Source organism: Pseudoliparis swirei, chromosome 8 (genome assembly GCF_029220125.1).
Source record: "Pseudoliparis swirei isolate HS2019 ecotype Mariana Trench chromosome 8, NWPU_hadal_v1, whole genome shotgun sequence".
Lineage (NCBI taxonomy): Eukaryota > Metazoa > Chordata > Actinopteri > Perciformes > Liparidae > Pseudoliparis > Pseudoliparis swirei.
Window position 1 is genome coordinate 11252671 of NC_079395.1, and position 12399 is coordinate 11265069.

General features: G+C 44.2%; 1 protein-coding gene across 2 annotated transcripts; it reads right to left on the minus strand.

Annotated features, from left to right (window-relative positions):
• Positions 1 to 331: 331 nt before the first annotated feature.
• selenof (selenoprotein F) lies at positions 332 to 12294 on the minus strand. 2 transcript variants are annotated; one of them, XM_056421817.1, is made up of 5 exons: positions 12210 to 12294; positions 10887 to 11054; positions 8087 to 8150; positions 1666 to 1715; positions 332 to 1441 (listed from the first exon to the last, which is right to left on the minus strand). In XM_056421817.1, the coding sequence occupies exons 1-5, from the start codon at positions 12255 to 12257 to the stop codon at positions 1310 to 1312; spliced, it is 462 nt and encodes a 153-aa protein (XP_056277792.1). In that variant the 5' UTR covers positions 12258 to 12294; the 3' UTR covers positions 332 to 1309. The 2 variants fall into 2 exon arrangements, 1 of the variants encoding a protein (XP_056277792.1); XR_008832647.1 differs by lacking the exons at positions 8087 to 8150; positions 10887 to 11054; positions 12210 to 12294 and adding an exon at positions 2233 to 2316.
• Positions 12295 to 12399: the final 105 nt, after the last annotated feature.

Sequence of the window (12399 nt, forward strand, 5' to 3'; positions counted from 1 at the left end):
GGTTAAACTCTGTCCAGATCACTGAAATAATGTCAGGAAATCCTCAAATTGGTGAGCTTACATTATTTGAATAGGGAAATGTTTTTACATAGATATTGTGTAATATGTTCTAGAGATATGTTTTAATACATTAAGCTTTGTGTAACCCGTAATGTACACTGGTATACTAAAGACCGGTGCGTCCACCAGCAATGAGAAGAAATGCTGTTTCGACCACAAGATGTCAGCAAATCCATGTCAGAGGTTTCAAATGAGGAGAGATCATCCACAAATTTTGATTGCGTTTCACTCAATTCTATTTTCCAGTCGACAAAACAATTAATGACAGACAATCCTTCAGAGGCTTTCTTTATTGTTGCATATTTAAACTGTCAACTCATTTGCTCAAAAGAAGCATCCATAATAAATCCAGTTTCTCTTCAAAGCAGAAGATGCCAAAAAACACACAGACATCAGACCTCACATCCCAACGCTGGTTTACTGTGAGATCTTCACTAACGTGTGCTGCAGCAAAGACTCCTGCATCAGGAGAGCAACTGGGATTCATTCTTACCACAAATCCCACCAGTCACAATGTTCAGCGATATATATTTTTTTTAAAAATCATACAAGAATATCAGAAGGAACATAAACTCCCACAAGTAGACAACCAAACAGTTTGTGATGTGAAGTATTGTTGTTCAAACCCAATGGACCCACTCTGAGCAATGATTACTCTGTAATGTTATTGATCATTTCGAGTGTGCTGCCCATCGGGGCTCAGTGACGATGTCTTCACACCCACACAAGTTATTTGGTAAAATCCAGACCAGAAGGATTGAAATTGAGGATTTTCACATACAAAAACAGACATGATTTAACAACCATCTTTCAAGGCTTAGTCGTGTACAAATTGGTAAATAACATAACATAACGGTTCGGTTCACCCAAAATAAAATAAAAACCTCAGTAGGCCCTAGTAGTCTATCCATGCAGATCGTTTTGATTTGTTATTGTTTTAAAGTCTCTTGAGATTTCATGCACAACCTAAAAATAATGAAGCCAAGAGTATTTTTCATTGGTCCCATTTCGTCAGCATTTCAGATAAAAGCACTGACAGTAAATTAGGTGGATTTTCGAATGTAGTTGTTTAAATGTAACTTTTCAGTGTCGCAAGCGCCACAAACAAAACTCCATTTACATGAAGGTGGTCAAAGATATCTCAGGCACATAAAACATCTGCATGGCTCCATACAACTAGTGGTATTGTAATTTGGGTGAAACGACCCTTTAACTAAAGACTAAATAACAAACAAAAACATACACATGTCTATATCCGGTCTAATTTCTCACTGAGGAACTCCTCCACGCTGTCTGTGTTCCACTTGAGGATGCTGAGTTCTTCAGCGATGTTCCCGTTATCGTCCAAAAGCTTTAGCACAGGATCAGAGCCTCTCACATACTGCAGTGGGTGGGGGGTGAGTGGCAAAGAGAGAAAAACAGGAAGCGTGTTAGGAAGGCAGGTTTGCCCTCAATACTAATGTTTGTTATTCAATATTTGTGAGCCATCTTAATTAACATAATCTGATTTCACTTTGAAATTGCATCCCCCCCCCCGATAAAGCTTAATGTGTGTTAAATAATGAGATGATATCAACTTGTTGGTACACAATTCATCATCCATACCTTGATCTCGAGACCCTTGAACATCTTCGGCTTGTCACTCCTGACAAAAGCTGAGGAGATACAAATAACAGAGAGGCACATGTGAGGCAATGAATCAGTCAATTAGCCTTTCCATTTTAGTACTGAGGTCTGTAATTAGTGACAACTGTAACACCTCCTTGGAATGCGGCGTTAACAGCGGCAGGTGAAAAAACAGGATGGCCACAGCTGAAGTAAACGAACGGCAGCCATATGGCACACACCGGGCTGCAGACACACCGAGGGGAGCTGCAGTAACTCAACGTAACCCGACACCAAATTAACCAAACGGTACATTGAGCAGAGATGGGTGGTCTGCTCCAAAGACAAAGAGGATCCACACAACAACACTTTAAAAGCTTGTTTGAAAATGGGCCCTCAGGTATTTTAGACCACCTAGTGCCAAGAAGTGATTTGAAGAGGACACGTTCCACACACATCCACATTGATCAAAACAGAATCCCACACCTTACCCTGGAGGGAAGCTCTGCCAGTTAAAAACAAGGTAATACATACAAGAGTTTAGTTATGTCCCAACAGACAACTCACCTTGGACTTGAGGGAACCTCCCCAGTTTTCATCCACACACCTCGAGGATGGCCCCAGCGTAGAGCTGTGTAAAGAGACACCATGAGCTCCACATATCAATGCCAACAGAGACGAAGCAGGGCTGTGGCTCTGCTGGTGGTTGGACGCCTGGCCTAATTTAATTCAGGCACACCGATTCATACAATGTGTCTAGGCGACTCCTTGTGAGTCATTAAACTGTGAGGCTGTGCGTATGGAGCAGGGCTGATGGATTGCCGTTTGCTCAGGGCTCGCTTGTAATCAAACTTCCAGCACCGATACATAATAAGTTGGAGGAAATGGGAATGTCACAGCAGTATTTCAAGACCATGCTCCATTTGCCATTTAGAGGGGGTGAGTGGTAACTGGCCGGATTGACTGGCTCACGCAGAAAATTAAATTACACATGCAAAGCTAAGATCCTCTCTTCCTCAGTCAATCCTGCAAACAATGCTGGAATTAAATGTCTTTGCCTTTCATTTTACGACAAATTGCAGATCAGACACAACTCACGACCCTGTTGAGAGAAAGAAACTACAAAACAAATGATAGGCCGCTCTAACTGGACACCTCGGAGCGTTTAACATTTAAAATTCCTCTTAATTAGCCCGTCACCCCGTCTACCAATGACTGCAAAAGAAGCATGAACGGAATAGTTTTCAATATCCCGAATCATGTATTCTCTTTATCTTACTTCTACCACCAAACTTGCAAGAAAGAGAAACTATGTTCACTACATCAAAAATAATTAAAAACACGGCGATATTTATAAATGATGATGTACCGTCAATAAAATGATTTTTAACCGCAATGCCGACCTATGTTCTCTTCCTTAATTTGAGATTATTCATCCTTTTTTCTTCAAAAAGACTACATAATTATTCTTTAGTAAGTACAAATTAAAATAATATGGCTGTCAATATTATATATTTTGTTATCGTCATCTTGAAAACACCATAACTAACACTAACAAAGCTACTACTTCCTACTGAAGACATGAGTCTTTAGAAATGGAGGTCTATATTAGTGAGCTGTTTTTAAACAAGGCTACATCATTTCCTAAAGAGCTTTCAGCCAATGTTGGTCAAACAAAAGGAAATGGTGCATTTGTTTGGGGACCATTTGCAGCTGCAGAGCGGTTGTTCTGGGCTACACAGACCAAACCAACAGGGGTCATCAGCTCATTGTTGGTTTTTGTCTTTTCATGGAATTTATTAAGGAGAAAAATTACAACCAAACGTATCCTCTCTGGCTGAAAAGGCCTGAAATAAAGGCTTCTCGTTGTCATCACCTGTACCGACCATCTCAGGAAGGTTTTCCTTCCCTACGGAGACGCACTGTATAGTGGTTAGGTCTTTAAGTGGAAGCACCCTCCAAGTATTTGCTTGTGAAACTAGATTGAAGTTCATCAGGTTCCAATGTTGAAAACCCAAAGGTGAAGCGGTCGCGCTCACACACAGATCTTCAGGTCAAATTTGACTAATTTCCATTTCACCAATGTATTCTGGCCATACAAACATGCTGACATTTGGGCCTGGTGGCCTTGATCAGAGCAGAGCATCATCAATGATGGTTGTATATATTAGATGATACTTCATAATGGTAACCAGGGGAGCTGAGGTGCAGCTATGTGCGGGGGGGGGTCTGCTGAAAAAATAGCACATCGTTGAAAATGAGTAACTGAAATGCCATCCATGCCCACTGAATCTTACTAATTGACAAGGCTGCGCAATAAGCCGTTTCTCAGAGGGTTTAATGGCACGGCACTGATGTGGACTGCGAGACTTGAAGTATTCTAAAAGGCAGATATTTGTTGCTGACTTGCCGTCTACGGAGAAAATGTGCTTAGTGACAGTCGTTTCTTCTGGTTCCCTCAGCGTGCAGCTGGAAACCGACGATTACGCCACTATGTGACATTTCACTCAAATCTAGAGGAAGAAGAGGTATACTTTTGCCTCTTAGTGTGTCGGAAACGGAGTCATCATCAAGAGGTGTAATGAGGTGTGCACTACGTTTTGCCTTGGTGCTGTTGCTAGGATACCATACTTGTTCTGGGGACTAATCAAAGCAGAGTTACATTGTTTTTCCCACAATCAATTGGCTCAGTGTTTATCCATCAGAACCAAGCAGGGAGTCTCAAGTTATGATTAGCTGTTGCCGGCCGGGCTGACGTGCGGCGTGTTGGCCGTCAAGTGAGTTATTTATCGAGTGTCACCCGGTTCCTGTGGCATGTCGGGTGAGGCAACACAGAGCTGGTGGTGTCATAGGTAGGGTGGGAGCCTTTCTGGAAGAATAGTAGCCAGATGCGCCAGGACCAGTGTTTTGAAGCGGATGCGAGCAGCCACCGGTAGCCCAGTGTTGATCTTCCGGGAGGCGTGAACGGGCGGGTGGTGTGGGTGTTAATTTCGAGGAGGCTGTCAGACCAGTCGAGATTGCTGCATTCCACCGATGAGCTGCAGGGGTCGGGATGGCCTTAACGGTAGACCAGCGAGAAGATCAGTTGGGTGTCATCAGCATAGCTATGGTAGGAGAAGCCATGTGGGTGGGAAGGACAAGGATCAGACACAGAAGATTACCCGGGAGGTGCTGGTCTTTAAGGTAGTCGGAAGAGAAATGAGCGAGTGCAGTGCCTGAGATCCCCAGGTCCTGCGCGCCTTCTGAGTAGAGATCAGGATCTGGTGGTTCTCCTGATGTCAAATGCTGCAGAAAGATTAGAGCAGGATAAGGACAGAGGCAGAGAGATCGCTTGCAGCAGTGTTGGCTGCTCAGGGAGGTTGACTATCGAGGTGTCTCCTGTCGAGTTCGGCCTGGCAGATGAACTGGTGAGGGTCAACACAGAGACTGAAGGTGATAGAAAGGAAGAAGAGAGACAGGTCTGTGGTTGCTGACTGGCAGACGGGTCGGCGATAATTTCTTCAGGAGAGGGTTGACTCTGCGCCTCCTTCAGAGAGTTAGGAAACAGCCAGTTGAGAGGGAGCTGTTAATAAGATGGGTGAGGGAAGGTCAGAAGGTCAGGAGCCAATAGCCTGGAAGAATGGGAGGCAGGGGCGGGGTCAAGAGGCGCAGGTGAGTCGGTCCGGCGAGGAGGTCACCAAGCCCCTAAGAACTTGATTGGGAGACAAGGGGTGAAAGAGAAGAGAGGGGATGAAGAAGTTGAGTGTTGGTGAGGTGATAGAAGATGGATTTGTAAAAGGAGGAATATGTCGTCTATCTTGTTTGTAAAGTAGTCGACAAAGTATGGCTCACAAACAAAAGGGTGGAAGGAGGAGGGACAGGGGGATCAAGGAGGTTGGAAAAAGATAGAGAAGAGTTTTTTGGGGTTAGAGAAGGAAGACTGAATTTTGGTCCAGGTAGAAACGAGCTTTGGCTGCAGAGATAGAGGAAGAGAGGAGGAGGAGAGATTGATGAAGAGCAAGTCTTCCGCTTGATTCGATTTAGCCATTTTCTTTCTTGCGCTACTTGGTGGCTCTCAGGCTTTACCCGGAGTCCGACAACCACGGAGCCGGGAGAGGATTTCGAACGGTCGTGTCTCTTAAAAGGACAAAGAGAATCAAGAGATGAAGACAGGGAAGAGGGAGAGTGTCTGCGGCAGAGTTGGGATGCATGAGTGAGAAGCAGTCAGTTGAGGAGAGCAGATAGGACAGAGGAGGCAAGAGAGGAGGGACAGGTACAGGTGCAGAAGTCTGTAGATTGGTGCAGAAGTTGTGGAGAGGAGGTCACCAGTGAGGTTAGAGGTGCCCAGAAGGATGAGGCGGGGCCGTGTTCCATGATTAGGTGGGAGGACGTCTAGCTGGAGTCGAGAGAAATACTCCCAAAGAACCAGGGGCCGGTTGATCACGCGCCAGAAACTCGTTAGGATGTGAGAGGCCGGGTAGGGACAGAAACACCATGTGGGTGAGATGAGGTCAGGTGTGTGGCTAAGGAGAAGGCAGAGAGGAGAGAGGCAGATGAATTTTCGAGGGAGCTGCAGTAACTCAACGTAACCCACGACACCAAATTAACCAAACGGTACATTGAGCAGAGATGGTGGTCTGCTCCAAAGACAAAAGCTCTGCCAGTTAAAAACAAGGTAATACATATACAAGAGTTTAGGGAACCTCCCCAGTTTTCGGGGATGGCCCGAGGCGTAGAGCTGTGTGAAGACACCATAAGGCTCCACATATCAGTACCCAGCAGGGGCGAAGCAGGGCTGTGGCTCTGCTGCTGGTTGGGCAAGGGCTGATGGATTGCAGTTGCTCCAGGGCTAAACGCGAAATGGGAATGTCACAGCAGTATTTCAAGACCATGCTCCATTTGCCATTGGGAGAGATCCTCTCTTCCTCAGTCCAATCCTGCAAACAATGCTGGAATTAAATGTCTTTGCCTTTCATTTTCACGACAAATTGCAGATCTTTAACATTTAAAATTCCTCTTAATTAGCCCGTCACCCCGTCTACCAATGACTTCCTTAATTTGAGATTATTCATCCTTTTTTCTTCAAAAGACTGCTTACCATAACTAACACTAACAAAGCTACTACTTCCTACTGAAGACTGTTTTAAACAAGGCTACAACTATTTCTAAAGAGCTTTCAGCCAGTATTGGTCTACAGGAAAGCCAGTTGTTCTGGAGCTACACAGACCAAACCCAGCAAGGGTCATCCAGCTCATTGTTGGGTTGAAAAAGATACCCTTCTCGTTGTCATCACCTGTACCGACCATCTCAAGGAGGTTTTCCTTCTCTTCACACAGATGCCTCAGGTCAAATTTGACTAATTTCCATTTCACCAATGGTGGTAACCAGAGGAGCTGAGGTGCAGCTATGTAATGCCGAGAGGTCTGCTGACTGTCGTTGAAAATGAGTAACTGAAATACCCATCCATGCCCACACTGAATCTTACTAATTGACAAGGCTACAATAAGCCGTTTACTACTCAGAGGGTGCGAATGTTGCGCGTGACAGGTGCAGAGTCTGTAGATATGGGTGGGTTGTCAGTACCAGAGAGCGAGAGAGAGTAAGAGATGAAGAAGTGGTCAGAGACATGGAGAGGAGTCACAGTGAGGTTAGAGGTAGAGCAGTTTCTTGTGAAAATGTAGTCAAGGTGGTTGCCGGCTTTGTGAGTAGGAGGAGGGACTGAGGAGAGGTTAAAGGAAGACAATAAGAGTAAGAGATCACATGACTTCTCTGTCTGATGTTAAAGTCACCCAGAAGGATGAGCGGGGGCCGTGGTTCCGCGAAGTTCGATAGGAGGACGCCTAGCTGGCCCAAGAAATCTCCCAAAGAACCAGGGGACGGTAGAGAACAACAATGTGAAGTTGGACCGGATGAGTAACGGTCACCGCATGAAACTCAAAAGTCAGTGGGATAAAGAGTGGAAGCGGGTAGGGACAGAAACACCATGTGGGTGAGATGAGTAAACCTGTACCTCCACCCCGACCAGAGGGTCTGGGTGTGTGGCTAAAGGAGAAGGCAGAGGAGAGAGCAGCCGGGGTAGACGTGTTGTCTACTGTGATCCAGGTCTCAGTGAGACACCGGGCTGCAGACACACCGAGGGGAGCTGCAGTAACTCAACGTAACCCGACACCAAATTAACCAAACGGTACATTGAGCAGAGATGGGTGGTCTGCTCCAAAGACAAAGAGGATCCACACAAAAACACTTTAAAAGCTTGTTTGAAAATGGGCCCTCAGGTATTTTAGACCACCTAGTGCCAAGAAGTGATTTGAAGAGGACACGTTCCACACACATCCACATTGATCAAAACAGAATCCCACACCTTACCCTGGAGGGAAGCTCTGCCAGTTAAAAACAAGGTAATACATACAAGAGTTTAGTTATGTCCCAACAGACAACTCACCTTGGACTTGAGGGAACCTCCCCAGTTTTCATCCACACACCTCGAGGATGGCCCCAGCGTAGAGCTGTGTAAAGAGACACCATGAGCTCCACATATCAATGCCAACAGAGACGAAGCAGGGCTGTGGCTCTGCTGCTGGTTGGACGCCTGGCCTAATTTAATTCAGGCACACCGATTCATACAATGTGTCTAGGCGACTCCTTGTGAGTCATTAAACTGTGAGGCTGTGCGTATGGAGCAGGGCTGATGGATTGCCGTTTGCTCAGGGCTCGCTTGTAATCAAACTTCCAGCACCGATACATAATAAGTTGGAGGAAATGGGAATGTCACAGCAGTATTTCAAGACCATGCTCCATTTGCCATTTAGGAGGGGGGGGGGGGGGGTGAGTGGTAACTGGCCGGATTGACTGGCTCACGCAGAAAATTAAATTACACATGCAAAGCTAAGATCCTCTCTTCCTCAGTCAATCCTGCAAACAATGCTGGAATTAAATGTCTTTGCCTTTCATTTTACGACAAATTGCAGATCAGACACAACTCACGACCCTGTTGAGAGAAAGAAACTACAAAACAAATGATAGGCCGCTCTAACTGGACACCTCGGAGCGTTTAACATTTAAAATTCCTCTTAATTAGCCCGTCACCCCGTCTACCAATGACTGCAAAAGAAGCATGAACGGAATAGTTTTCAATATCCCGAATCATGTATTCTCTTTATCTTACTTCTACCACCAAACTTGCAAGAAAGAGAAACTATGTTCACTACATCCAAAATAATTAAAAACACGGCGATATTTATAAATGATGATGTACCGTCAATAAAAATGATTTTTAACCGCAATGCCGACCTATGTTCTCTTCCTTAATTTGAGATTATTCATCCTTTTTTCTTCAAAAAGACTACATAATTATTCTTTAGTAAGTACAAATTAAAAGGATATGGCTGTCAATATTATATATTTTGTTATCGTCATCTTGAAAACACCATAACTAACACTAACAAAGCTACTACTTCCTACTGAAGACATGAGTCTTTAGAAATGGAGGTCTATATTAGTGAGCTGTTTTTAAACAAGGCTACAACATTTCCTAAAGAGCTTTCAGCCAATGTTGGTCAAACAAAAGGAAATGGTGCATTTGTTTGGGGACCATTTGCAGCTGCAGAGCGGTTGTTCTGGGCTACACAGACCAAACCAACAGGGGTCATCAGCTCATTGTTGGTTTTTGTCTTTTCATGGAATTTATTAAGGAGAAAAATTACAACCAAACGTATCCTCTCTGGCTGAAAAGGCCTGAAATAAAGGCTTCTCGTTGTCATCACCTGTACCGACCATCTCAGGAAGGTTTTCCTTCCCTACGGAGACGCACTGTATAGTGGTTAGGTCTTTAAGTGGAAGCACCCTCCAAGTATTTGCTTGTGAAACTAGATTGAAGTTCATCAGGTTCCAATGTTGAATACCCAAAGGTGAAGCGGTCACGCTCACACACAGATCTTCAGGTCAAATTTGACTAATTTCCATTTCACCAATGTATTCTGGCCATACAAACATGCTGACATTTGGGCCTGGTGGCCTTGATCAGAGCAGAGCATCATCAATGATGGTTGTATATATTAGATGATACTTCATAATGGTAACCAGGGGAGCTGAGGTGCAGCTATGTGCGGGGGGGGGTCTGCTGAAAAAATAGCACATCGTTGAAAATGAGTAACTGAAATGCCATCCATGCCCACTGAATCTTACTAATTGACAAGGCTGCACAATAAGCCGTTTCTCAGAGGGTTTAATGGCACGGCACTGATGTGGACTGCGAGACTTGAAGTATTCTAAAAGGCAGATATTTGTTGCTGACTTGCCGTCTACGGAGAAAATGTGCTTAGTGACAGTCGTTTCTTCTGGTTCCCTCAGCGTGCAGCTGGAAACCGACGATTACGCCACTGTGTGACATTTCACTCAAATCTAGAGGAAGAAGAGGTATACTTTTGCCTCTTAGTGTGTCGGAAACGGAGTCATCATCAAGAGGTGTAATGAGGTGTGCACTACGTTTTGCCTTGGTGCTGTTGCTAGGATACCATACTTGTTCTGGGGACTAATCAAAGAAGAGTTACATTGTTTTTCCCACAATCAATTGGCTCAGTGTTTATCCATCAGAACCAAGCAGGGAGTCTCAAGTTATGAGAGAACCGTTACACCTCATCACTGGTTACAGATGGGTGGATCTTGCAAAACTTGATATTCCTACCCTATGGAGTGTGTCAAAATATGGTTAAGAAACTAAACTCTGAACATCAGAGCGACAGGAAGCTACCGACAGTTTTTGTGTGGCAGCTCATATATGATGCACAGCTGCAAACAGAACCAGTGACAGGGGCTAAAACTAGGTTGTTTTTAGTAGCAGCTCAAATGCCGGAGGTTGTGATCCTGTCAATAAATGTGACCCATTCTGACAGGGAGGTCTTCAGAGTGCTTCTACTTTCCACTGAGGAGCCTGACGTCTGTGAAGCTCAGTAAACTAGAGACACAATGTAGCTCAAGACCACACAATAATAAACTTATCTGTTGTGCATCATCAGATTTGGCAAGTCAGAGTCAAGGCAGCACAGGATAACAAATAAGTGTCTTTCATGTGATAATTTTACTGCAGGCACATTAGTGCCTTGCATCTGGTTACAGTTTGTCCATTGTCACCAAATCTCTATTAATTAAGTCTTTGTAACACACTCCTCTTCACTGAGACTGAATCTAGACAGGAAATTCGCTTATGTTTGCCTATTCCTCTGGAGCTCTGTTGTTCCCTTTACCTTGCGCGCTTCCATCTGGACCTCCTGCTGGCAGCACTGCCCGCAGTCAGGCTGCAGCTTGGTGAGGCTGAACTCCCCGAGCAGGTCACAGGAGCTGCACAGCAGGTTGCTGGAGAAGCCCAGCCCCCTGCATGCCTCAGACGACAGATCGGCACCATACGCCGACAGCTGGAGAGAGGAAGGAAAAGATAAGACTCACACAGAGATGATGCATGGAAGGACAAGCTTAAAAACAATAATAATCTTACTTCAAGTACAGAAGTGTGAGGATTTAAAAAATATATATGTTACTGATGAAACAAATGAAATTAGGAATTGGGATTTTGGAGATGCGTTAGCTTTAGAAGTGCAATCAAATTAAACTAAAACAGATGAGAACAGATAGTCTTGTAAATTAACTCAATTATAATGACAAGTTCAGTGTATTGTTGAATAAATATATAAATAATGACATATTGGAACCTGGTGCTAAAACTAAAATCAATTCCATTTTTGAATTGGCAAGAAAATGTAATCAGCAAATGTTTTGCACTTTCCCCTGATGAGGACTAAAATGACTAATTATTAAATACGGACATTAGACTAAAATGTGTTATGACTTGATTAAATTATTAGACACAAGAGACTTTGTAGTGGTTTAGGAATGTGGGTAAACAGGTTAACTGCCAGTATGTTTCAGTCTACCACGTGTTCGCCCTCTTTGCTGTTCAATAACAAGAGGTCAAACTGTCCTGGTGTCAGTGATAGCAGAGGACTCAACTGACGCTGCTGGGGACTTTGTTGGGTCAGTTACTCTTTCACAGAAAAGCTAACCATGACTACCAGGGAGATGGAACAGAATCCTAATATGGCCTCTCAAGTGACCCCATTAAATGACCCGTATTTAGCTGAGTCTGTGTGGAAATATCTTTAGCATCCTGTATCATGTACTCTCTTTTTACCCGGAAAATAAATATATGTTGGACCACTTTAGGATTAATTTACACAGCAGGGAGCTGTTTTTGACGAGGAGAATTTATAACCCCGGAAGTCCTGGTTTACTATTGCTTTTGTTCCCCTTTTCAAAACACTGGATTCGACAGACCAGTTGGTTTATAACTATTAAATATCAGTTAGCTGATAAATAAATACTGAGGACGGCTTCACGTCGACACCAGAACTCTTTTGAGTATAAGCCACGTCATTTTGAAGCTCCGGGCTCAGCAGGATGCGGCTCACAAACGTGACCATAACGTCAGATAGCTGACAGACGGTCGCTATGCCAACTAGATAACACGAGTGAACGCGGAGACAACTGCTCATTATCAGTGTAAATATACTCACCGTTTGTAAAAGCGAGAGGAGCCACAGGAGATACACCTCTCCCGACATTTTGGAGTCTGCTTTGTTAGCACGAACTACTCGGAGGACCCTTTAGTCGGTAATGGGCTGCCCCGTCGCGCCTGAACATTACACAATTAATAACTGATCATTTATTTATTCACAATGTTCAACTCTTGCTGCCATAACATCG